Source organism: Leucopleurus acutus, assembly GCF_964270905.1.
Source record: "Leucopleurus acutus genome assembly, chromosome: 16".
Taxonomy (NCBI): Eukaryota; Metazoa; Chordata; class Mammalia; order Artiodactyla; family Delphinidae; genus Leucopleurus; species Leucopleurus acutus.
Window position 1 is genome coordinate 44,639,910 of NC_139158.1, and position 25,872 is coordinate 44,665,781.

The window sequence follows — 25,872 nt, forward strand, 5'->3', positions numbered from 1 at the left end:
GTCTGTAAACGGCACAGAGTGACTTTGGTGCGTGTGGCCACAAGAAGATTGTCCCCCCGCTGTCCCCAGTCCTCTGGTGCTGTGAGTCGGATTCCTCTTTAAGCCATTTAAGGAGCCTGCGGGGCTGATCGAATAAGACAGCAGTGATGTCAGGATACAAGGGAATGATGACAACACCAGGCTTTGATTTGGCCCTGGTCCACGGAAGGTTCCAGAACAAAGGTCCTTTGCCACCTGCAGGGCTTCTCAGGCGTCTCCACTGTGGATCCTCTGCCTCAGGCTGCCCTGGGTCAAAAAAGGGAGCCGTACAGGTGGTGTGGTCAGTGCATGGTGTTGCTGTGCTGTTCCAATTCTCTCGTGTTGAGCGGTTCATGGCTGACGGGTCTTGTTCTCGCCGCCTTGCAGTGATCCCCGCCGCCGACCTGTCACAGCAGATCTCCACCGCGGGCACCGAGGCCTCGGGCACAGGCAACATGAAGTTCATGCTCAATGGGGCCCTCACCATCGGCACCATGGACGGAGCCAACGTGGAGATGGCTGAGGAAGCTGGGGCCGAGAACCTCTTCATCTTTGGCTTGCGGGTGGAGGACGTGGAAGCCCTGGACCGGAAAGGGTGTGTGTCCCTCTCAAGACCTCAGATCTCCTCTACTTGTTTTTCACACCCTTGGATACTGTGAGGGGTCCCAGCCCGGCCTAATTCTGTGCAACTGAAGTTGCCTAGTTGCCTAAAATCCCTCAGGGGAGTTGTTGAGGCCTCAGGCACCAGCTGCTGAACCCTAACAGTCGGAACCTTGTCAGCCTGTGAGCGTTGGCCCTTTCGGCCCTGTCCCATGTCTGCCACACGCCTCCCTCTCCCCAGACTCCCTAATGGTCACAGGGTGTCTCTCCAGCTTGGTTTCACATGTCATTTTCTTCTGCAACATCCTGGCACTGGGGGGGGGGGGGGGGGGGGCGGGGCTGCCTGAGCATCCTCTCTCGGAGGACTGCGACAGAGCCATGCATGTGACTTGTACGTCCTCTAGCAACCACGTGTCTGTAACAGTAAAAGGAGGAGGTGGAATTGATGTGCTCACGGCCCATGTCCACCTCCCAGTGCCTGTAGTTGCCTATCCCCCCTGGCTGTCCTGGGCCTGAGGCACAAACGGCCCCAGCGTCTGCCCATGCGGCTGCCATCTCCCCACAGGTACAACGCCCGGGAGTACTACGACTCCCTGCCCGAGCTGCGGCAGGCCGTGGACCAGATCAGCAGCGGCTTCTTCTCCCCCAGGGAGCCCGACTGTTTCAAGGGTGTCGTCGACATGCTGCTGAACCATGACAGGTGAGACAGGCCCCTCGTCCCTCACCGATGGGTCAAAGGGTCCCCCTGGCAGGCTGAAAACTGCACGTTGTTTGGGGCCAAGCCTGGGCCTCGGTGAGGCTCACCCTCACCTCAGCCCACGGCCAGAGAGGCTCGGCTGCACCCAGGGGCCAGGGTTTGTGGGGCTTCTGACGGTGCTCAGCGAGCCTGGGGGCCTGGTGGTGGGATTGCCAGCTGCCAGGTCCAGCCCCAGGCCCCCGGCACCAGCTGACCTCCTTGGACGGGAGTGACAAGCGTCGCCTGGGCGGGCTGGAGGTGACTTCCTCGGGGCAGAGGGAGCCTGGGTTTAATGGGGAGCCCAAGAGTGGTTCAGGTGGAATGAGCTTGTGAGGCCGTGGGTTACCACATGGTTAGTGTTTTACGAGGCCGTTGACACGGGGTTCTGCTCCCCGGGGCACAGCCTTGCACAGCACTTGTTATAGGTCGGCAGTGCTCTCTCTGACGACAGGCCTCTTCTCCACCCAGGTGGTAAAAGCTGAGTCTGTCAAAGGCTGAGAATCGACCTCTATTCCACTGGCAGTTCCTTTGGTTTAGTCTGTCACTTTTTGATGAATGCTGTCAGCTGGCTTCTGTTAGACCCGATCGATCTCGTAACTCCACACACGCCCGGGGCTGGGAGCTTGGCCCTGCTGAGGTCTGTGATCAAGGAGGGACTTTACAGAGTTTCATGAATTGTGTTTCTGACTCAATCGTAAACAAAACGTGTTTCTGTGTCCATAAATCCTGCACCACCAGTTCTCAGCCCGTGAGATCTGAGAACAGATGGTGATGGAGCCTGTGGTCACCCTGTGCCCTTCCCCTGGAGGTGAAATTGGCGGGAGGCCTCAGCCTGTGCAGCTCTGACCCACGTGCACGGGTTCTTTAAAGAACACTGGGTTAAAATAAGGTTTTTCTAGAATAGCGTCCCCAGGACAGAAGTGTTGCTCACAGAGTAGTCCCCGTGGTCACCCCTGTCCTGCAAAGCATGAGGAGACAGCCAGCCAGGCCCGTTTCCTGACCTCCCACTCGTCACCCACCCAGCCCAGCTTCCTGTCTCCCATTTCAGGTTCAAGGTGTTTGCGGATTATGAGGCATACGTGGCGTGCCAGGCCCGGGTGGACCAGCTGTACCGGGTAAGGTCCTTGGGCCCTGGCAGCGAAGCAGCAGGGTGTGGCTGCGTCCTGCTGTCTCGGGCCACTCCCAGGAGGTCACAGTTCATCTAGTGGCCCAGGGCAGGTTGGGCTTCCTCATTTCCTGCTCAGGGACTGACTCGGCTGGCCCTCTGCCCAGGCTGCTGTCCACACCAGCGCACTTTCCCCTGCAGCCTCTGGGCAGCTGCCACAGAGAGCAGGTGAGCAGGGCAGGAGTTTCCTTCTGGAGGCTCTGCACACCCTAGCCCGCCATCTGACCGCCCACGTGGGTGTGATCAGGAGAGCCTGAGGTGAGGGATGGGCCTTGTAAGCAGTGAAGACCTTTCTGTGCTTAAAATGAGAAGACGAACGATTCCTTGTAAAAGTGACAGATCTGACAGCAAGTAGAACAAGGACTTGTAGCTCTAAGGAGCCGAGTTTCTAAGGTGGGGCTGCGGGAGCCAGCTCCCCAGTCCGCGGCCCTGTGTCCCTGCCTTGGCGTGGCCCACAGAGAGTGTGCATGTCCAGTGGGGTCTCCTGGGAAGACTCAGCTCCTGAACCTGGGGAGGGAAAGGAGGGTGTTCCACCCTGTGCACCCAGCCAAGGATGGCAGCAGGAGGGCACACTGGCGATGGGGGCGTGACTGTGCAGTTGTTGGGGCAGATGGTTCATTGCCCAGGTCGTTCAAGCAGATTCTTGGACACAGCCTGAGGGGTTTGTGTGTCTGAGTTGTTGCCCACGTCTCATCCCTCCCACCCACGCCCCCCCCCCCCCCCCCCCCGAGGAAACAGCCCCTGATGTTCCCTCCTGTGACAGAACAGGAGGGGGCCTAGAAACCGAGTGATCTTCCGGGCTCCGGGAGGAACTTTGCTTTCCTTTCGGGGAGGCCCCTCCTGGTGCTGGCTGCAGTCTGGGGGCGCATACTCCTCTGGTGGGGTGTCTGTGCATTGTGTGCGCCGCACCCCAGCAGGACCTCTGTCTAGTCATCTGGAAACTTTTCTGGTGGGTGGGCCCCCTTCCCAGTGAACTCTTGGTTGGCTGCCCAGGGCCTAAGCGCATCTGGGAACAGCCCGAGGTCACCGAGCACCGCTTCCCTCTACAGAACCCCAAGGAGTGGACCAAAAAGGTCATCAGGAACATCGCTTGCTCGGGCAAGTTCTCCAGTGACCGGACCATCACGGAGTACGCCCGGGACATCTGGGGCGTGGAGCCCTCTGCCCTGAAGACCCCGCCCCCCAGCCTCCCCAGGGATTAGGCCTCCACCCTCCCCCTCGGGACCAGAGGCGTTTGTTTTCTTGCTGACTGCCCGTTTCCAAGCACTTTACCAGCACCCTGCTTTTTTCAGTGCTGTTTCCGGGACGGCCATGGGGATCCGGGTGGTGGCTTTCGGGGGTTGGGTTGGGTTGGGGGAAGATGCTGAGGTGAGATGCTCCCCCGTTTCCTGCAGGCAAGCAGAGCCCACAGCACTGAGCAGGGCAGCTGGCCTGCTGCTCTGCCCACCTGTCCCATGGAGGTGGGGGAAGGTGGACTTGTCTGCTGGGCTCCCTGCAGCCTTGCAAACGCCTTGTGTGAGCTCGTTTTTAGTTCTGAGCCTCTGGATTCTGGGGTCCGGCCAGGTAGCCGTGGTAAAGCCTGGGGCCGTGTATGTTTCTGCAGCACCTCGTCCAGTGTGGCCCCAGTCCTCCCTGGCCCAGCTCTGCCTCCTGGCCATGCAGGGAGGGTCCACTGTGCTAGGCCATGTCCTCATAGCTGCTGTGTGGGCACCCAGCCCGGGGTTTCCAGATTGATCAGATAAAGAGGCCCCAGGACAACTGAGAGTGACACTGGGGACAACACCTGTGTCCAGCGTCTAGGGAGCTTTGGCTGGGACAAGGCTGGCTGGTGCAGAATTCGTTTGGTTTTGCTTTTTCATAAGATTTTTCACAAGGAAATGAAACTAGCTGAAGCCTTTCCTTGTTTTAGCAACTAAAAATAGCACTTTTGAAGTTTAGTGCCTGGGGAGGCAATGCTGGGATGTTCTCACCTGGCCCTGGGGACCCAGGTGGGGTCCCTACTTCTGCTGGGTGAAGCTGAACACCCAGCCCCGCTGCAGATCTGTGCCCGTCGAGTCCAGGAGGGTGCGTTTCCGGTCTCACGGGAGGCCGGCCTCCCTCCTCCCAGCAGCATGACAACCTGGTCTGGAAAAGGACTGAGTGGGCCCAGAGAGGAGCCCACTTTCCATTCTGCCCAGAGAGCAGGCTGGTGCTGGGGAGGGCGGGTGAGCAGGTGGGAAGGACAGGGCCAGGGAGCAGGCAGGAGCTGTGGGCGGAAGCTTCCGGAGGCTGTCTCCTCAAATGCTGGACCTGGGTGGCACAGGGTCCTGCCCTCATCCCCATCCTGACTGCTCAGGTCACCAGAGGCGTGAGGGTCTGTGGTTGCATCCCCAGCGCCCTCTGCTGCCCATCCCTTAGGCCGAGTGTAACCATCACTGTGCCCCTCACTGTCACTGCCTCGTGTGAGAAACGGATTAAACCTTCCTGCTTGTGCTCAGTTGATCTGGCCTCTGTGTGTCACTCTTGTGCCCAGGGCAGTCCATGTCCCAGCCGGGCTAAATTATGGTCCATCATTCCAGGACTGAGAACAGAAAGTTCTCTCACCCCCAGCTGCATGTGGGGCTTAGAGCCACGAGTACCTGAACCGTCAAACCCAGCCACTTGGAAAACTGTCTCCTGGGTGTTGGCATTTTTGGTGTGAATTGTACTGTTTTTTGCACCCATCTTCTGCCACCCACTCCTGGTCCTGGGAAGTGGAACGCCCTGGGGACCAAAACTCCTCCCCCCCCCCCCCCCGACCCCAAATTGTATGGCTGCAGGTTAAATCAAGAACCCAGAGGGATGTGACTCGGGGCTTATTGTTACCCAAAGTACCCAAGAACGCCGTGGACCCCTGCTGGTGGTGGGATGTGCGAGCCGCCCCTTGGTTGGGGGCACCTGAGATGCACATTCCTGGTCTCAGGTCTGGGGCAGCTCCTGGGACACATGCATCTGACGACCCCAGTTCACAGCTGTGCACATCTCTTGCTGTTCCTGAGCACCGACTGTTGTGACCCATTAAAGGGTCAGTTCTAACCCACAGTGTAAGCTTAGTCGCTCAGACCGAGGTAATAAGCTGAGATGCCACCAGGCAGAGATGTGTAGACCTGATTACTAATTACCTGACAGCTGACAAGGGCGGCAGCTACCAGCCCCACGATCCCTTATGCTTCCTTATCTTCAGACGGTCAGACACCTGTAAAAACACTAACAGCTTGTATTTTTACTTTATAGCCTACCTTATTCCCCCCCCCCCCCCAAAAATCTGAGGCAACTTACATAGACAAAATTTTAAGAAAAACAAGATGCAGACTTGAGCCCAGGCAGAGCAGGCCGGGTCTAGACGGCCTCGTCGGTCAAGACGAGCTGGGGATGTGGCTCTGAGCTGCAGGGCCTCCAGGAGCCTCAGTGACTGAGAAAAGCACGAAGGGGCTGCCCTGGCCAGGCGGGCACTTCGTGCTTTAGTTACATGAAGACGGTGTCAGGTGGGGATGGGTGTCCCAGCTCTGACGGAAATCCAAGGAGACATGAAGCTGGGGGACGGGGTGGGGCCCTGCAGGCCGTGCTCACACCTGAATTAGATACCAGGAGTGCAGAGTAAACCCGTCCAGTAGAAGATAACTGACAAACTGACCTCAGGAAGGTCTGTTCCGTTTCAAACCTGGTTTAAGAAAGACATGGGTTTTCCAGATACAAGAATCACGTTGGGCAGCTCTAAGGTGCTTCAGAAAGAGGGTGTGACCTGCTTCTGGGCTTCCAGCCAGGGCATAGCTGCTAACAGGCCACAAGGGGGGCAGGTAAACAAGCCCCTCCCCACCCTGGGGAATCTCTGCGCTGCTGAGACTGGAAAGTGCCAGAGCCTGACGATCTAGGGGAGGAAGGCCTGCCATCAGGAGAGACCCGGGTGGGCTGAAGTCCTCCGACCTGGGACAAACCCTGTGCTGCACAGCTCGAAGCCCCCTTATTAAGCCACACACCCTCTCCTGGGAGAGAGGGCACTTAGTGGGGAGGTGAGAAGTGGACAGCTGGCAGGCGCTGGCTGGGAGCGGCACACGTGCAGGGGAGGCTGGTTTCGCAAAAAGCCAAACAACACAAGCGCCACCACCAGTGAGTGAACAGGGCAATGCTCGCGGGCCAGAAGAGTCCCTGGACTCCAGCAGCCTAAACCCCACCACCTGTCCATCGACACGGCAACATTCAACGAGCTTGTTAACTATAAGGCTGGAAAGGTCACCTGCGTAGGCCTGGTTTTTAGAAAAATGCCATCTGCTCCGCCTGGAAAAGCCATCTCCACCTCCCCACCGTGAACGTTCCTTTCCCCAGAGATAACGCCCCTCCGTGCTGGGCCTCAGTGTCTGGAAGGAAGCGGGAAAGAAGGGCCCATGATCCTTGGCCAATACCACCTCCCATATGGTCGGGTCCTGAGAGTGGCCTGGGACTGTGGGTAGGGCCTGGGCTGGAGGCGTCACTGAGAAATCAGACAGACCACCACCACGATTTTATTCTTAAATAAATGCTCCGTCTAAGGCCAGGTTAGGTAGACAGGTGGGTGGAAATCGGAGGAAGGCAGACCACGGGCACCTCCCCCGCTGGGAGCAGTGGGGCCGCCCAGGGAGGCACGGACACCAAGGAAGGCAAGCGGGGTGCACACGGCAGGAGGGGCTGATGGAACCACTAGAGTCCGTTCTGGGAAGGGACAGAAAGAACCCAAGTTTCCCCACATTCTTGAGGGTGGTGCCAGAAAGCTCAACGTGGTCCCAAGACCCCACGCCTCCTGCCCCAGGCTCCTGGTGCCCAGCTCAGGAAGTGTGGGATCAACTAGCCGATGGCCAGAAAGCTCTGTCACTGTCTTCCCAACAAGACCTCAGGTTGAGTGGCAGCAAGAGGGAGAGAGGGCCACATGCCCGCCCCCCACGCTGTCCACAGAAACCTGTGCTCCCAGCCACCCGGGGCGGGCGCCTCAGGTCTGCCAGGGCCTCCTCTGCCTGGCCCGCTGGCATCCGAGTTCTCTCTCCAGGCACATCTCCAGGGTGCCGGGCTGGCCGGAGGAAGAGGGGGACAAGGGCAGACATCTTCATGCTCCTTCAGGTGGCGAGTAACACTCAGTGCTGGCGCCCTGGTTCCGACTTCCCCAGGAATTCCCTGGACCAGAGGAGGAAACCTGTCGGCCAAACCTCTTGAGACCAAACCTGAGACCCCACCTCCTGTGGTCCTCCTACAGCCCACCTGGGGAGGCCGCAAAGGAGCCTGGAGGACCACACTTCCGCTCAGAAAACCCTGTGAGTTAAACAAGCAGGGCGCCAAAGGCAGTGCCCAAGTTAAGTCCTGACACACAGGAGCAAGGATGGGGTCACTAACTGCACCCCGATGTTGGAGCCATTCTCTGGTCTACATTTTATGTAATGTATTCCTTTTATGGGGAAAAACCATAGTCCCAGAGCAAACCCATACTCATTACTGTCCCCTCGCAGCAACCCACCTCCGGGAGGCAAGAAACTGCAAAGGAACGCCCCTGGAACCTCAAGGGCAAAGTGTAACCACTCGGCACACACCTCACCGAGGGCCGATTCCAGCACCCCGGGCTCAGCAGAGGCCACCCAGCCGGGACGTGCAGGCTGCCTGCACCCTCCAGCGGAAGGCAGGGAGTGCCTGGTCCATCCAAACCCTTTGCTTTGCCACCAGTGCACCCCTCATCCTCAGGCTCTGCGCCCAAGCTCGAGATGGGTGCCCGGGGTGGCAGCCCACGTCCTGGCCCAGGATTTCAGCCAGCGCAGTGCAGCCAGGGGCACAGCCTCCCTTCCAGAAGCAGCTGGGGCTTTTGAGGAGCTGGCCCAGACCTGCACCCCCTGTGCCCCACGCACAGGAGCAGCAACCTGACGGGCCTATGGGAAGGGATGGAGGCCTGACCCAAAGCAGCTGTGGTGTCTGCGCTGCACGACCTGCATCACAGGGAGATCACAGCCCTACTGACGGTGGGGACGGCCCAGGAGGGAGGGGTGACACTCTTGACCCCACACTGTGACTCGGCCCCGAAATGGCTTTTGCAGCTGCGGCCGCACACGCCTGAGCCATCGCCACGCAGGACGGCATCGCAGGTGAGAGGAGAGCGCCTCACCTCAGGATCCGTGGAAGCTCAGGGCTCTTGTAGATGTACTTGTGCCTGTAGCCAAGGTCCGAGTGGAAGGGGATGAATTGAACCTTGAAGTCTCGGAAGCTGCGTGACGGTGCAGCAATGTTGTAGAGCTGGGGGAGGGAGAGGCGGGTCAGCGCCCAGGGCCTGGGGGTGACCTGCCTACTGGCCTCCCCCTGCAACAGAGAGCAGCCCATGGCCACTGTCTCCAAAGAGCAGCCCAAGGCCCCCATGCACAGCACCCTGCAGCCTGCCTCGCCCACAGCAGGGACCCTCGGGGCCACCACTCAAGACCCTCTCCATCCTCACGCCTGTCTTGCAGACCGCCCTTCCTCAGGGGCCTGCAGCACCACAGAGAGCCACCTGCTACGGGATGCGGTGGTGGCCTGAGTGCCAGGAGCAGCCCCGATGGCTCAGTCCCTGGGGCTGGGTGGGCTGTGTGCCTCAAACTTTGCCGTGTGCCTGGGTCAAGGCCCGCCAACAAGGTGGCTCAGGACCTATGCCACCTCAGCCCCCTCCTCCCAGCCCAGGATGGCCAGGTCACGTGCCCGAACCAGCTGGAGGGAAGGACCTGGCCCTCACACACCTGCCTCAGGCCTGGTCTGATGTGGCCTGGGCGTCGCGCCCTCTAGCAGGCCAGCGCCATGGCCAGACAGTGCTCTCTCCCACCCTACCCCCACCTACAAATTTAATCAGGCTTCCTGGCAGCAAAGGCAAAGCAAATACAGCAAAAGCAGACACAGAGGCAACGTGGCACCCTCTGTCGTCAGTCCCATCCCAGAGGCAAGAGAAGAGGTGAGAGTTCTGTACCAATTCCAGCCACCGGGGGAGCCTCGTCATCAAGGCTTCTTTCCCTCCAGCCAGTAACTGGCAAGCCCTCCTGACTGAGTCCCCTGTACGGGGGACCCAGGAGATTTTCATTTGCTTGTTTTCACGTTTCCTTCTGGGGCGGCATCAGCTGTCCAGCCCTGCCCCGACCCTGCTGCCAACCTCCTCTGCCCTCTCCCTCACAAGGGGCCCTGCCAGCAGCAGGACCCTCCACACCCGCCTGGCCTAGCCTGGACCGAACATGAGTTTGCCCGACGCCCGCTGGACACCCACCTTTCTGCCAAGCTGGAAGGGCACGACAGGGTCGTCCTCGGCGTGCAGGATGAGCAGGGAGCAGGAGATATGCTTCACGCTGCAGGGAGGGAGAAAGGCGCTGGACCGGCCCCCAGGAGGAGCTGGGGTCTCCTGGGCTCCCAGCCCTGCCCACAGCAGGGACCTGACTTAGAGAGCGCTTCACCGTGGTGTGGAACGCCTCAGACTAGGCATTTTAATAGAGAACTAGCAGTTGATTTCTTAGATGTTTCCATCAATATCTATTCTAGGTGACAGGTGCCAGTCAAATCTAGAGATCAATTCATTCACCAAATCGGGTCCCTGAATATTTCCTGGAAATTAAAAATTATTTTTTTTGCTAGTAGACTATTCTTAAAAAGTTACAAAACAACATTTACAAACGAAGTAATTTAGGTGGGCCAGGAAACTCACTCAGATGAACTTTACTGGACATCTGTTGGCAAAAGAGCCACCCTCTAATTCATCCTTCGTGTAAATGACATTTAAGGTCACTCCTGAGAGTTTCGAGTAAATGAACATTCTCAACAGGTTCACAGGATCCTGTTCTTCAGCAAACCACCTAACAGAAGGACTGGATGGGCCTGGGGTCTCCTAGGCGCCCCTCACTGAGGTCTCATGGGGAGCTGCTGGACGCAGCAGATACCTGTTGTTGGCGATCCCATGCTGATCTGGGGACTTCACAAGGGCAGCCCCGGGGCAAGCCTGGCACCTGGCAGGACCAGGCCTGGGGGCGCACCGCCCCTCAGAGGCCCAACTCTGGCAGTCTGCAACTGCTGCTAGCGGCTCGCAAGTTCACCTGCCCACCACGTTCCACTCCCAGGGTGGAGGGCTGCTGGTGTGCGAGTCACGCTTTGACGGGTGACATCTTTTCTGGACTTCCACCCACAAAGCTGCTTCGTAGCTTCTCTGACTCTGGAGGCCCCCCTCACACGCTGTCACCTTACCAAATATTTGGGAACAGATCTGCCCACCAAGCTGGGGCTCCTGACTTCCAGTGGGTGAGGGCCGGCCGGCCCACCAGCACTCACCCAGGCTCAGCGGGGGGGCAGCCAAAGGTGGCTTTCTCATCGTTGTCATTTTTAGAGGGAACCCAGTCTACTCAGATAACTCTTCTTTGAAAAATGTAGATTTTTAAATGTTAACTGCATATTCAGATAAGGATTTTTCCTTTTTCTTTTTTTTGAAGAAATTAAACCCCATGAAATTAAGATATCACAAAGATAATGTCAGCAGAATCTGAACATTGTTCAAAGAAACAGTCCTTAAATAGAACATGTAACTGCTGGTTTACCTCAGAGAAATACTTTTAATATTAAACTTCGTAACATCTTTCCATAACCAAACACAAAACCAGTGGCTGAGGCAAAGTCATTTTTTGAATAACAGTTACTATTACTGCTTTAATACCTGTTTAGGAGTTCTGGTTTTGACATAATTTTCAAATAAAACAGCTTTATGGACCAAAAATATGTTGTCTTCCTACTCTTTAATCTAATCCTACAGTCTTTCCACATTCCTGGTTCTCCTTCTCTAACTGACATTCCCTTTACAGAGATGTGTTGCTTAGAAAAGATCCCTATGTATTCAGAATCCTATCCTACTTGGTTAACGTGACTCAAGACACTTATTCTGGGGGTTCTTGGGGTTTTTCTAAATTCTCTTCCATGGTACTCACTTTTCATCATTTGCAAACTGAATTCCACTGCTTGTGATGGGATCAAGGAAGAACCAGTCAAACCCAGGGAAGTATCGATAGATCTGGAGGCAACATGTAGACAACAAGCAGAGGATCAATTAAAACACCCCCCGCAGGGCTGAGGGTCCAGACAGAGGTGCCGTGTGCCCGGGGGTCACTCCTGCTTCTGAGCAGGCTGACCTGTGGGCCCCCTGGAGCTGGGGGGGGGGCGCCCCTGCCCTTCCTGACCCCCGCCCTCAGACTCCCTGCTCAAGAGGCCCCCAGACCAGCTGCAGGGGGGCTGCCCGCAAACAGGGCTCCCACACCTCAGACTAGGAGACCAGGCTTCCCACACACAACAGGCTGCCACCCCCAAGGAATGGGGTCCGTGCGACTCGGGAGAAGAGCAACATCAAAGGAGACCCAACAAAGGACTCTTCTGTCTGCAACGGAGCAGCATGAGGTCGGGTGGGGCCAACATGGCTCCCCTGGACACACGGAAGCAGTGGGAGGAGGAAGAGGAAGCAACAGGGTACAGAGGACCCTCCTCTGGGCCCGGCCTGTAAATGGAGGGTCCAAGGCCTCGAATCCGGCCAGTGACGGCCCAACAGCATGTAATCCCCACCAGGGCTTTCCTGGGGTGCCCACCAGCTCCACTCCTGGGGAGGCAGCCAGGACAGCGCCCTCAGCCTGCACTGAGCCCCATGGGCAAGCAATGCCAGGGGGGCAAACCGTGCCAGGGGGCAAGGCCTCCTATGGGTACAGCCACCCTCAGGCGACCTGGCTGTGACCCCATCCTTCTACCTGGCACGAAGTTATAAACATCCTGAGTGGCTCTGTAGTCAGGCCAGTGACCAGAACTAAATGAGAATTAACTTTTAATAAAGTTTGTATTCATTAGACTATTTAAATAATTTTATGATATTTAAATTTATTTATTATACATATTTACTTACAGTCATTTTTATATTCTATAGCAATTATTTTCATTATAAAAATAAGTCCATTTTTAATAAGATCTGTACTTGCCACTGAGAATGGATGGCTCTTAGCTTCTTCGCGGATGTTAGTGAATGGAGATTCCAATATGAGGGCATCTGGAGGTGTCTCTAGATAAACAAGCGGGGGACTGGGAGGTGAGCAAGAAACCCCAGTGAGACACAGTCCTCCACCCCCATTCACGCACCCTGCACAGCACAGCGGAGCCCGGCCCCTGGTGAGGCCCCGCCAGCCACTGGCGGATCGGGGGAATGGGGGTGGGCCCTCAAGGGTCTGCTCAGGCCCCCACCTCAGCGCCTTGCTCTCATCTCACTGCACGGCATGTCCACCACCACCCACTTCACGAGAAGCCCCAGGGCCTGGAGCACAGCCGGCTCCCCAACGCTCCACCCGCCCATGGGAGCCGGGCCATCCCCACGACGTGTGACCCCACACGAGCCCCTACCTCGCTCACAGAGGCGCCGCACCAGGTTTGTGGCCACTCTGGAAAGAAAAAAAAAGTTCAGCTGAATTATGACAAAAATTGTTTCAGATGAGATCCTCCTAATACTCAAAGGTGACCGAGGAAGCCGGGATCTGCGAAGTGACCAGTGGGGTTTTGGGCGGGGGGAGCACAGATGCCCCAGCCGTCAGCCAGCCCCTCCGACAGGGCACCTCCATGTCCCCGAGGCATGCACCTCACCTGGAGCAGCCCCTTCAGGCCACACAGCGGCGCCCCAGTTCACACCCGGTCCGTATGGGTGCCGCCGGGACACGGAGGAGGACAGCAGGGCCCAGGGCCGCCCCGCCAGCAGGGAGGAGGCTGCAGTCTGCCTGCACAGCTCCTGGGGGCGGCAGCACTTGCAGTCTGCCAGGCCTGGGGGCCTCCTGCCTTCCCGGGACCAACCTGGGCGGGTCCCATGCAGACACCCAGGGCAGGATGGCCTGCTCTCCTGTCCAGGGTTCAGTCCCCCTGCGAGGGCAGGCCAGGAGGCCCTGTCCCGGGCACTGCCCAGCCTGCGGCCCCAACCCGCCTGCAGCCCCAACCCGCCTGCAGCCACCGCGTCCAAAGGAAAGGCAGCAGAAAAACAGCAGGTGCTGGTCTTGGGCTCCTTTAGAAACACTGGCCCCTACGCCCGTGGAAGCGATGCAGGCGGCTCACGTGGAACATCGAAGTGCTTCCTGTCTTGGCAGATGGAGGAAGGGAACCACCACTGCTGCCTCCCCAAGTTCTCCGGTGACGACGCCAAGCGTGGGCTAAGGGGCCCACTGTTTGCAAAGAGAATCAAGGCCCCGGCTCCTGGGCTTGCTGGGCAGCACATATGTCCTCAGCCAGGCCAAGGGAAGCCCGAGTGCCCTGTCCCACTCTGCTCGGACCCACCTCCTCAGGGCACAGTCCCGCTGAGGCGCGTCTGCATCCTCCCTGCGGAGGAGACGGCACCTCCACGACTGCTGTTGTGCCTCCCGTCACTTCCTGGGTTGAGGAGCTGAAGTATCTCAAGCCCCTCGTGGTCTCTGTGGTGCTTCATCCCCTGCTCCCATCACAGCACTAATAGTGCTACAGGGTCCAGAGGACACCGGGGCCCCTAGGAGAGCCTGGGCTGGACAGTCGCCCGTGAAGACCTGCTCCTGCAAAGGCCACGTGGGGAATTCTTACCCGGTGCCGAGGGAATGGCCCCAAATATACACAGGGTTGTCTCCACTTCGCGCTTTGATCCAGTCAAAAACATGGAGTGCGTCGTACGTCATGCCCCGCTCCGACGGCGTTCCCACTGAGTCACCCCAACCTGGGGAAGCAGCAGCAAGAGGAGGACGTCACACGCAGCCCAGGGGACCTCGAGGGGCAAGCCCACCCCCTCCCGCTTCTCAGCAGGAGGCCCAGAACGTCTGGGGCCTCAAGGTCTCGGCCAAGCCAGCTCTTCTTCTCCCACCTCCTCAGCTGTCACAACCTCTGAACCCAAACGGCCATCCACCCGCCCTCATCTGAGTCTCGATGAGCAGCTGAGCAGATGGGGTGGTCAGACACGCAGACCCCTGCCGGCCCCAACATCTGGGGCTTGGCACCAGGATGAGGCACTGACAGGCTCAGCCAGTGAGAGTCCAGTCCACCCTGGGGCACTGAGCCCAGCCCTGACTCCATGGCCCAGCTGTGGCCCAGCTGTGGACAGGCATGGAGAGGCCCCCAGACAGGCAGATTCCAGGCTCAGGGCCACTCTGACCCAGAAAGGAAGGGGCTTTTAGCATCCTGTTTGCTTAACAGAGGAAAGCCAACTGTCTCGGCCCCTAAACCTTGACCTCCCAAGGGACCTTCCCTCCAGATTCTCAGAAAAGTCAAGTGTGACTGTCATTTCCAGCAGCTCAGCAGTGAGTCATCATCAAATGACCTGAAAGCACCACAAGGCTCAGAAAGAGCAAGTCCTGCTACACAAGCAAAACCCAGAGGCAGGGGCACCACAGGCCACCTCCCCGGGGCATCCCAGACCCAGATTAGGGAAGGAGCCAATGTCAGGGACAAGGCCAGTGTGAGGGCTTGGGGCACTGGTGGGGGCAGGGACAAAGAGACAGGGAGAGACACAGAGAGACAGAGACAGGGACAAACTCTCGTACGGCTTAGAAAGGCAGAGACTCAATGGGAAATGAAAAGGGGAAGTGACAGATGGGATCTTATTTCTGTTGCAAGCACCAGGAGGCAAATAAGGAAGAGGCCACCCCTCTCACTACCCTGAGGTTCCAGCAGCAGGAGCAGGAGGAAAGGATGGGCCTCATTTCAGAGTTTCTCCAACCAGCACCCTCCTCCTGATGGAACACTCTTCCACAAAAGAACCATCCCTCACCCTATGGTCGGCAGAATAATGGCCCCCAAAAATGTCCATGTCCAACCCCGAAACCTGTGCCTCTGGTACCTTACACGGCAAGGGGAATGAAGGGTGCAGAAAGAAAGAGGCTGCGAATCAGGAGACCCTGGGATGGGAGATTATCCTGATCAGCGTGAGCCCCAAGTAATCACAGGGTCTTTATGATCAGAAGAGAGACAGAAGTCAGAGCTAGAGTGATGCAGACTCAGGCCACAGGCAAGGAGAGAGGGTGGCCTGGAGAAGCTGGAAGAGGCCAGGAACCTGACTCTCCTCTGGAGCCTCCAGCCGTGCCCACACCTTGACATATCCCACTGGCTAAAGATTTTGAACTCCTGACCTCCAGAACTTCAAGACAATAAGTCTGTGCTGTTTCGAGACATTTACGTTTGTGGTAACTTGTTGCAGCAGCAAGAGGAAACTCTTCCAAAGTTCACATCCACGTGATGTCAACTGGCTCCTGAGTCTGCGGATGTGGACCCCACCCCCTTACCCCCAATCAGGGTGAGCTGGACAAGAGGCCTTTAGCCCTTTGACCTCTCCCGCCAAGGACTGTCCAAGGCACACACTTGCCACACAGCTGCTCCCTGACAACACAAAGCATTTCCTCACGCATCAAACTGTGGGAGGCTAGAAAGAAGAAATACTGAGGGGCGAGAAGATGAGTCTCTCTTCCCTGTCTCCATAACGTCAACAAAACCAGCTGTGCTGAGCATGAAACGTGTCCAGCTGTGGGGAAAGTCTGAGTCCAATAAAGAAAAGACAGTACTTTCTACTTATAAAATGTGGCTGACAGAGGGTGTGTGCTGGGGTTCCAGGCACCCTACAGGGGCAGATGCACGCAGGACACACCTCCGAAGACCCTGACCCTCCACCACCTCCACGTGCTCACAATTGCCACAGGTCACGGCAGAGCTGCCAGCCGCGCAGGAGCCTCTCAGAGCAACACCTGCATATCCCACACCGACCTGGAGGAAGTGGGGCAAGTACGGAGCCCTCACCTCTGTAGTCAAAGGTAACCACGTGGTAGCCAAGGGAACTCAGCACCTGGAAGTGAAAAACAAACACCTGGGCAACATGGCTCTGACTAAACCCACTAAACCCAAGCAATTCCAAGTGACTTTATGTAATTTGCCAATTTCTGGCATATGATCTACAAAGTCCATTCATCCCGATCTTGGAAACTATCCCCAGAGGCAGCAAAATGGGAAGCATTCCATGGGGAGACGTCCGTAACAGGCAGTGTTAAAAAGATCAACAATGAGTATTAACTCAAAATTACTAGGGGGACCCCCTTCTGTTCACGCGTCCTGGAAAGGACAGCCAGAAGCAGGAGGCAAGCAACGCTCCATCTGTCACAGACCGTGTGGGTCACACCCCATGGGCACTGCTCCATCCAGCTGTCCACTGTGTGGCCCCTTCTGTCTGTCATAAGCTAAGGGCACCGCTCTGTCCATCATAAACTGTGTGCCGTCCTCACCTACCTTGTAAAGCTCCACCCGGTGGTCGCCTCCTCTAGATCATCAGGGAAAGGAAACAAGCATGGCTGTTAGTGCATCTTCTCAGAAAGGGGGCCCAGGATCAACACGGTAGCATCTGGGCCCTTAGTGCCTGGTCCCCAAATCTACAGGGAGGGTGATGGACAGGTCACCTCCTCCTCAGGGCACCTACATGGCTCCCAGCTTGCCTCCACAGTATGGTGCCAAACGAGGGACAGTCTGAGCATTTGGGGGATATTTCTTAACTATTACCTCACCTTTGGTTTGAGTAGGCCATACAAGCCTTCAGTGCAAACCCCAGAAGACACGAAGGGCCCCTCAGCTCCCCAGTGTCCAGGACCACCCATGAACAGGAGGGAAGCACACCCCGGGGACAGGCCACAGGCACCTCCTGCCCCAACCTTTTCACCTACAGAGCCACAGCCACCTCTCAGAACTCTCCTCCTCGGCCATTCACGCCCTCCCCTCGTGGTCACTTTGGTTCTTTCCCACCTGCTGCTAACTGGTTCTGCTGCTGCGGCCACCCCCTAACGTCCTTCCACACACGTGTGTCCGAGGGGGGATGCTGGGTCGAAGGTGCCATCGTGATCTGACAGCCACCATGAGCCTCCTGGCCCCTCACCAGCAGGCTCCAGCTTCAGTGGCGCGGCCGAACACCACGGCCGAGCAGGCGCCACCGCTGACACCACCTCACACCCGCACCTCTCCCCAAGGACTGTCCACCTTTCTCCCTTTCTGCCCAGATGCTGGCTGGCTGTTACTGTGCACAGACACCCAAGCGGGGATAGAGCTGCCTCGGGAGAGGGAAACACATCAGCAGGCGGGCTCACCCTCACCAGACTTCTCAGCTCTCTCCCTTCTTTATGAGGAGCATTTGGCCAATTTCCGGGGTGTGTGTTCACGGAGCGAGCGTCCTCAGGGGAGGCGAGAACACAACGAAGGAGAGAGCCAATATAACCCAGAAACAAACATTCAAAGGACTTCGCTTCAAGACCAGAAAGAAATACTGCAGTGTCTTCAGTTATCTTTGCAACCATTTGTCATGGCTCTTTTCTAAACGTTCCCAATACCCTACCTTGAGCAAGAAGGGGGATTTAGAGCGTGATGGGGCTGGGGGCATCCTGGGGGTCCGAGTCTCAGGGAACCACGGCTGCTGCTGTCCTGCCCGGCCGGGTGGCCGCCAAGATCTGCAGCCTGAGTAGTCCTTGGGGATGGGGGGTGGGGGGTGGCAGCAAACCTTCAAAGTCACAAGATTCTTTCCATCCTGAAGTTACAGATAGACTTTGTCTTCTTTACCATGTGATTGGCACTGCTCACAAAGAACTCCAAACTTCCCTCATTTATAGAAAGAGGCTACAGGAGCTGTTTGTATTCACTTGCTCTTTGAAAAGCGGAAGAGAAACCCGCTGTAGCTTGTCCCAGACGAAGGGAAAGCAGACTGCCAAGTGCGTGCTGAGTCAGTAGCTCAGCGCTCCGCTCTCCCGGCTCAGAGTGTCCTTGTGGGGCCCACTTCCTGGACATCCTGCTACATCCTCTGTGTAGCCCCTCTGCCCAAACGCCCGCTGTGGCCTGCTTTGTCCTCCTCGCCGGTTCTGCCTGTGAAATGACTGACCCCAGCCCGGCCCCGCAGTGCCCGGCCTCCTGCTGCTTCTTGCTGGCTCTCTCTCATGAGACCCAAGGAACAGGGACCCTCCCAGGGGTTTCAGGCAATGCTTGTTCAGAAAACGCCCGTCTTCCTCTCACCCCACCAGCTCTCCTGCAGACTCTTCTCAACAAGGCTGACCATGTGGGCTGGAAGGAGCCCTCTTTGAACAACGGCTCCAGTCCCCGCTTGTCTGAAAGACATCCATTAAACCTACTCTCGAACAGCACCTGGGCGAGGGCTTTATCTGCACAGACGCAGGTGCTTCCTTGATGGCCCAGTGGGATGCGCTGGCACTGCCGGCTCAGGGCTGCAAGTACCCTGGCCTGAGAGCGTGGCATGGCAGCCCCCGAGGACAAGCTTGTCCCTGCATGCTCAGCTGGCTCTCTTCATGGGACTCCCCCACCTTCAACGTCACCCTCGCCCCTCCCCAGGAAGCATGCCTCCCCCTCCAGCAGGGCACACCTGCCAGCGAGAAAGTGTCCTCAGACCAGACAGCAGATGCTGGGTGAGCAGGGGCGACTTCCTGGGCACACAGTGGCTCTGCAGGGTCTCAACAAACCTCGGCTGAGGGACCACGCCTCCTGCCCACTGAGAAGCCTTGTTCCCTAACCCAGAAAGAAGGACACCCCTCCGGCTGAGGCTCTGGGTCGCTCTGACAGACACAGCAACCTCCATCCTGCCCCAGGCACAAGCTTCAGACCAGGCATTTCTGGACACAGCTGCCCACATCTGCTCAGCCGGTGGCTTCCAAGCAAGCAGGCCCGGTCCACCCTGCACACAGCCCTGCTCTGCTCTGGGCCTGTGGGAACACGACTTCATGCAAGCTTCTCCCAAACCCCAGACAAACCCTGCCTCTTCCTGTGTTCTCAGGACGCCCATGTCCCAGGTGCACCCACGCTCTCACTGCGATGGGCCCCACCTCACCTGGTGCCCGCGTTCCCGTGCAGGTACAGGATGATCGGGTGGCTAGAAGCCAAGGCATCCTCATACCACATCTGGTCCTTCCCTTGGGCGTTCTTCCACCAGACAGCGGGGACAGTGTGCCTGGAAGCAGAAGCAGAGGGGAGCGGCAGGTGACGCGCCTGCAGACGGGATGCCCACGGCTCAAGTCACAACTGAGCAGACAGCAGGAGGCCGGGTGTGCTGACTCCAAGCTGTGAGGGCAGCTTCTGGCAGCTGAGGCAGGTCGTTTCCTGACTCGCGGATGGGCCCTCTCTGGGCCCCAGAAGCTTGCCCCGGCAGCAGTTACCAGGGGTGGGGTGACAGCCGCTCCTCCTGTATAAAGGGGAAGCTATGTGAGCTCAGACCCCTTCCAGCTGGGTTCCAGCACAGAACGGGCAGTGAATGGACACTGAGCAACGCCACGTCCCCTCAAACTCATCCATGTCTTTAAGTACGTGACTTAACTCACGATGCAAGACATATCATGCTGTTATATGTACTAATTCAGCAACATGGGTCTACGGGCTGGACTGGAAGCCCGGCCATCCTTAATGCACCATTTCTAACACAGAGCCTGTCCACAAGCCGTCTTGGCACAGACGCACCTCTGCAGGAGACGTCACAGGCCCATGTGAGCAGTCCTTCCATGCCTGGCCAGGCAGGTGGACACTTGTCTATGTGGCCAAACCCTCCTTTAGAGAGGTGCTCTGGTTCATCTTAACTCAGGACACATCAAAGTCACTGTTCATCACTGGGGAGGGTCTGATTTAACAGCTTTTTTCTGTAAAACTTATTCAAATTCATTCTTGGGAAGTTTTAAAAACATTACATGGCCGATTTCTTCTTTTCTAAGTGTTAGCATCTCATTTCTAACGTAGTCTCTCTGACCCATTTCAGAGGATTGCATTTTGGGTGGTTCTGACCACTGCAATTATCACTCTCCCACAATTACAAACCTATGAGAGGGAAAGGTACATTTGGAAGGTGCTGGGAGCTGATATGCCTCCAGTAGCAAGCCTACCCAAACTCGGAGCTCCTGACAAAGGCCCAGGCAAGCTCTCCATCCCTGGGCTCCTCCCCGTGCCTGGCAGAGGGGAGCTGCCCTCCCACCACCACCCGCCTCCAGCTCCTCTGCAGCAGGACATGGCGAGGTGCCAGTGAGGGCAGGTGGTGAATGGAGCTGCTGCCACCCAAAGGCCCGCACTGTGATCAAGACAGCGCAGGGTGCAGACCTGGCGGGCAGTGGTGCCCACCAGCACACAGCGGCTGTCGCTTCCCAGAGACTCATGTGGTCATCACCAACACAACCTTCACAGGTAACTGTCCACAAATACCTGTCCTGTAACACGGCTGTTCTGCTCGAGGAAGAAGCCTGGCTGAGCCCACATCTTCAAAGCACAGACCCTCTTAACCATCAGGAGAGCCGCCAATTCCCCCAAACACCTCTGAGCAAAACATGTCAGGCTTCTGACTGAAAATGAAAATGCACAGCGGCCTGCATGCACACACTGGTCATAAATGCTCCGTTAAAACAAACCAGAAATGACCAAAGACAGCCCCAGCCTCAGCCACTACGAACCAGAACCTCCCTCTCACTCTCTGGTCTTTATGCAGGAGCCCCTGCCCTCCGCACAGCACAGGGAAGCGATTCAGAGCACTTCACTCAGAAGCTTCTCACGTCCACAGCAGTTCTACTGAGACAAAGGCAGCAATTCAGAGCTGCTTCTGAGAGAAAGAGAAGACGCCACAGGAAAGCCGGTCCGCTCTGGTTCTGTTGTTTGTAAACACCAACTAGTCCACAGAAAAAGCATTAAATCATATTCCAAAGAAATGCCAAGAAGTCACAGAACTTAGGCCCAACCTAAATTTATGGCTAAAAAAGTAAACGCTAAGAAAAGAGCAAACGCCACCACTATCAAGAGCTGAGAGTGCTGTGTGTGAAAGAAATGCAGCTGTTTTCAACAACTGGGTGGGCCCTTCTCTGCAAGACAGGTGTGGCTCAAGCCTGCGCTCACGATTCTGTGATATATTCTGTTTCTGGCGTTCTTCTCTCCTGGAAACGAGGCTTTCTGCAAAAGCCAATCTGGTTTGAAAACCTCAGAACAGAGCTGGTGCTGCCATCCCGTGCCCCATTATTCAAGGAATTAGCTGAGATCTTTCCTTTGGAAACAGCAGGCAAAAGATAAAAATGGACAAGCAAGAGTTTCAGAGACGGCTCCGCTATCAAGAGGCGGCGCCCGGCCCTGCAGCCCTGAGGCTGCTCACTCACCAGACTCCAAGGGTCACGTCTTCCTCTGGCTGGAGGTAGTAATTACAGGTGTGATTCAAACCTTGATCCTGTGGTTTTTTCAAATCTATGAAATACGGAACGCGCACTGTGGGGGACAAAGAGATGGAAACCAGGATTAGTGAGGGTGGACGGACACACGTACACAGCAGAGGTGAAGCTCTCAAAAAGTGCCAAGTACTTTCCCAACGCCATACTGCCTGGGGCACGGGCCCTCCAGCCTCAGGCGGGGCTGGAGGTAGGTGTATCTACAGATCCTTCGGCAAGGACGAGGTCCAAGCAGAGACCCACTGAAGGCTGTTCAAGGTGTGAGAAGATGTGAAGGAGGGAAGGAAAGATCCTTGGGAGACCTGAGGGTCGGCCTGGCCATGAGAGAGGCTGGAGACAAGGAGGCTACGACTGAAGGCTGGAGCCAGGGTGCTGGGGGAGGGACTGTGGGAAAGGCGACAGATGGATGTGTGTTCTGGACCTGGGGCCACGGGCTTGATGACCACCTGAATGTGGGTGTGGGCCAGGTAAGTGGGATTCTGAGGTTCCTAGTGCTGTCATTTAACAGAGAGTGAGGCCGAAGATGAGGAGTGGGTGCCAGAGGTGGAGGAATCCACAGAACCCACAAGCCACACAGAGTCGAGGGAAGGCATGGGAACATGACAGCAGCTACTCATTCAGCCCTGAATTTAACAGGTGACCTGTCGACAGGGCAACGGCTGATAAATGCAGTGCACCCAACGATGGGAAGCCCTGGGCCTTAAGACAGAGGCAGCCGATATCGACAGACCTGGAGGAACCTCTGTGAATTACAGGCAGGTGAGAAGAGCAGGGAAGGAGGGTAAGATCACTGTGCTGCGGCTACGTAATCCCATGTCGCCACTGTACAAGCAAGCAACACCAATGCCAATACCAACACCAACACAGTGTGGCTTGGAAAGAAATACAGAGAGACACACCAGGCTGTGAACATGGGTTTAAAGTGTGTGGGGGGGGTGGAGGCGAGTGTGTAATTTTCCCCTTGTACACCAGTGCACTTTTATTGCTTGAGATGAACACAATTTTTGAAGTTATATTTAGTTGAAAAATGAAAAACAAAAAACCAAACCCTGAGATGGGATTTACTCACATTATAAAATGGCAATTCCCAGAGTGGGTGGGGACAAAGTGCAGTGCAGCCCTGACTTCCAGCCGGTCTTCAACAAGGAAGTCATGCAACTCTGGTTTTCTTTGGTGAAGAGAGTAGTTTCATTGTGTAACTCACAAGGCCTCTAGGCACCAGAGCCCTGCATGCCCACTTCACGCCCCAGGGCCTTTGCACCTGCTGCGCCCCCAATACTCTGCGCCTACATACCTACATTCCAGCTCTTACTTCGTCAAATGTCCCCACAGCTCAGTAAATGTTCACTGAAGAAATGAAACAGCCAACTCACGAGGACATAGAGATATGCACATGCTCCTTCCCCCCGCCCCAGGAATTCCCTGAGCATTTTAAACCATGGGGAAGACAAATCCTCCCACCAAGGCTGCTTTTGAACCTCCAGCTTCTTAATCCATCTCTTTTCCAAGCAGCAGGCTACATTTTAAAAACTTTAATTATTTTCTCTCAAAAGAAAACCGGCACTCAAAGGAGGTGGCATCCTATTTACTGGTGCACCTTCCCGGTACTCTGACCACCGTCCCTGAAACAGGCTGGTACGACTGTGACCACAGCACTTGCTCAACTATGGGTCACATGTGATGATTCTGGGATTTGCACCCAGGCAGCCCGACTCCATAGCCCACACTCTTGACTAATCGCATAGGAAGTGAGGAAGGTAAACTGGCTCTGATCCTGGTGGGCCCTGAATGTTCTCAAATCGGGTCCCCCCAAAAGATATATTGAAGTCCTAACCCCCAGCACATCAGAAGGTGACCTCATTTGGAAACAGGGTCTTTACAGAGACAATCAAGCTTAAGTAAGGTCATTTGGTGGACCTGATCTAATACGACTGGTGTCCTTATCAAAAGGGAATTTGGATACAGACAGACAGAAGGAAGCCAACATGAAGTCACAGGCGAAGGCAGCCGTGTGATGGAGGCAGGGGCAGCAGCTGTGCAGCTACAAGCCAAGGAACACCAGCCACCACCAGAGGCTGGGAAGCGGCAAGGAAGAGGGAGCCCAGGCCTGCCCACACAGGGATTTCGAAGCTCCAGAACTGGGAGAGAATACATTTCTGTAGTTTTAAGCCACCCCGTCTGTGGTGTCTGTTATGCTGTGGAGTCAGAGTTCACTCTGACAACATCCTCAGGGAGGGCTCCTGACCAGCAGGCCTAGAAAGGTCTCCCCTGGACGCGTCTCTTTCAGACGGAAGTGCCCACTCCTGCCATCCCTGGTGACGGCTCCGTGCTGGGGAAGCCGAGGCTGCAGTGTCAGGTGGCAGTTCATCATCTGACCACTGAGGGGAAACGACTTTGTCAGTAAAACTCTGAATATGTCCAACAAGTGCTGATTCAATCAACTCTGCTCCTGAGGCCAGAGTGCCCGTGCTAAAGGGAAGGTGGGCACCATCGAGGGCTGAGGGCACTGCTGTCAGGCCTCACGGGCTCTCTCCCAGAAAAGGCAGCCATGCAGCTTACGCACTGCCCCAGAGTTCCGAGAGGGCCCCTACCAGTGAAAAGCATCTTCCGAAGATTAGCAGTTAATCTTAAAAGCTTCCAAGCCCGAGAAATCTAGAACCAAGAAACTCAATTCTGCTCTAGGACAGCTTGGCTCCCACCAAGCCCGTCCTCCGGTTCACTTTCATTTCTGTTTTAGAAACCGTGGAAAAGGATGCAGTTAACGCACCAAGTGCAGCAGGTGCTGCCTGTGTGCCTCCCCTCCAGCTAGCGAGAGGTGCCTGGTCAGTCCCGGGGGCTGAGACAGCCCCAGAGGAACCACCTGGCCACTACTGGTAAAAGCAAGCAGAACTTCTGCAAGACAAAGGAACGGAGTCAAGGGGTGCAGGGCCCCAGGCTGGCCTGAGGAGGGTCCAGGATCTGCCTGGACCAGAACACGGCTCACTCCTGCTGGCCTTCGTGTGGCCACAGCCCTTGGCCCGTGACTCTGGGATGCAGGCTGGAGCCCACCCTCCTGGCCCCTGCTTCCACCGCAGGGCTGAAGCAAGGAGAGAGCACCCAGCCCGCCAGCAGTCCCCTGAGGTGGCAGGGGCAGGAGTCGGGAGCTCCTCATCGCTATCAATTACAAGCTCTGCCTCACACAGAAGTTGAGTGCACAGCCCAGGGACCCAGCACACAGGCCCATGCAGCTGTCAGGACCAGGCCTCTGGTTTCTCCTGCTTCCCCAGCTGTGTATCATCCACCCTCTGACCTCGCTGTCATTTATCAGCAACCACAAACATCATCGGGAGCGATTTAGAAAGGACCCTCAAGAGATGGTGCTTGGTAAGCAGTGAGTAAACACATGAATGAACAGAAAACAACTGAGTCTACCATCCTTTCCTCAGCCAATCTAGAAGATACTGGTGGGGTGAGAGGCCAGAACTCCTGGGCTGCAGAGAACACGTCTGACTGCCTGAGAACTTTGAACATCGGGGCTATGCCCCATCCCAGGCACTGAGTAAAGACCACCCTGATATACGGGAAGAGGTGGGGCACCAACAAGGGAAGGGCCGGGAAGGCCCTCTGGGTTTTCTCAAACGCCAGTTCCCCGAAGGGCTCTGGGCTTCCACAAGAAGAAAGGGATAAGGAAAGAAAGCTATCAGGGATCACAGGGACTGCTAAGGGGAAGGAAAAAGAGGAGGCTGAAGGACTGCCATCCCGTGGAAGCTGTAGTGGACAGGCTGGCCTTCTGCTTGAACAACAAATGAGCAATTCATATATTAACCCTAATCTCCAAAAAAGGCCCAAGGCAGTGTGCAGACAAGAGCAGTTTTACACCAGCCTCTGAACTGAAACATTCCTTCCCACCAGGAGATGGTTCTAAATCCCAGGGCAAAGACTGTGACAAGGCGCTGCTATCACCACAACATCGCCGGGCTGGGGGCGGGGGTACCGACTTTTGAATGTGAGTATCGAAAAGCACATATATTTATGCTTACACGTACAGACACACACAAAAAGACCAGCAGGAAATCATAGATGCTATCCTTCATCTAATGCTTATTTATCTGAGTTATACATTTAGTTTCAGATAGAGTTGCTATGAACTTAAGACTATTTTAATCATGTTTTGGGGC

General features: G+C 56.4%; 2 protein-coding genes across 5 annotated transcripts in view; one reads left to right on the forward strand and one right to left on the reverse strand.

The window, feature by feature from the left end:
• Positions 1-3,817, forward strand: part of PYGB (glycogen phosphorylase B) — a 51,963-nt gene extending 48,146 nt beyond the window's left edge. For both annotated transcript variants that reach the window (XM_082857990.1, XM_082857991.1), the window contains 4 exons: positions 406-613; positions 1,184-1,318; positions 2,403-2,469; positions 3,569-3,817. In XM_082857990.1, coding sequence (XP_082714116.1) covers positions 406-613; positions 1,184-1,318; positions 2,403-2,469; positions 3,569-3,721 — 563 coding nt within the window. In that variant the 3' untranslated portion in view covers positions 3,722-3,817. The remainder of the gene's footprint in view (positions 1-405; positions 614-1,183; positions 1,319-2,402; positions 2,470-3,568) is intronic.
• A 3,231-nt stretch (positions 3,818-7,048) lies between these two features.
• Positions 7,049-25,872, reverse strand: part of ABHD12 (abhydrolase domain containing 12, lysophospholipase) — a 68,527-nt gene continuing 49,703 nt past the window's right edge. For 2 of the 3 annotated variants that reach the window (XM_082857993.1, XM_082857994.1), the window contains 11 exons: positions 21,650-21,755; positions 19,363-19,482; positions 16,779-16,809; positions 16,296-16,341; positions 14,100-14,229; positions 12,909-12,946; positions 12,494-12,573; positions 11,465-11,547; positions 9,769-9,847; positions 8,653-8,780; positions 7,049-7,679 (listed from right to left, as the gene is read on the reverse strand). In XM_082857993.1, coding sequence (XP_082714119.1) covers positions 7,640-7,679; positions 8,653-8,780; positions 9,769-9,847; positions 11,465-11,547; positions 12,494-12,573; positions 12,909-12,946; positions 14,100-14,229; positions 16,296-16,341; positions 16,779-16,809; positions 19,363-19,482; positions 21,650-21,755 — 881 coding nt within the window. In that variant the 3' untranslated portion in view covers positions 7,049-7,639. Of the gene's footprint in view, positions 7,680-8,652; positions 8,781-9,768; positions 9,848-11,464; positions 11,548-12,493; positions 12,574-12,908; positions 12,947-14,099; positions 14,230-14,373; positions 14,587-16,295; positions 16,342-16,778; positions 16,810-19,362; positions 19,483-21,649; positions 21,756-25,872 lie in introns of those variants that run through there. The other variant, XM_082857995.1, reaches the window with a different exon arrangement.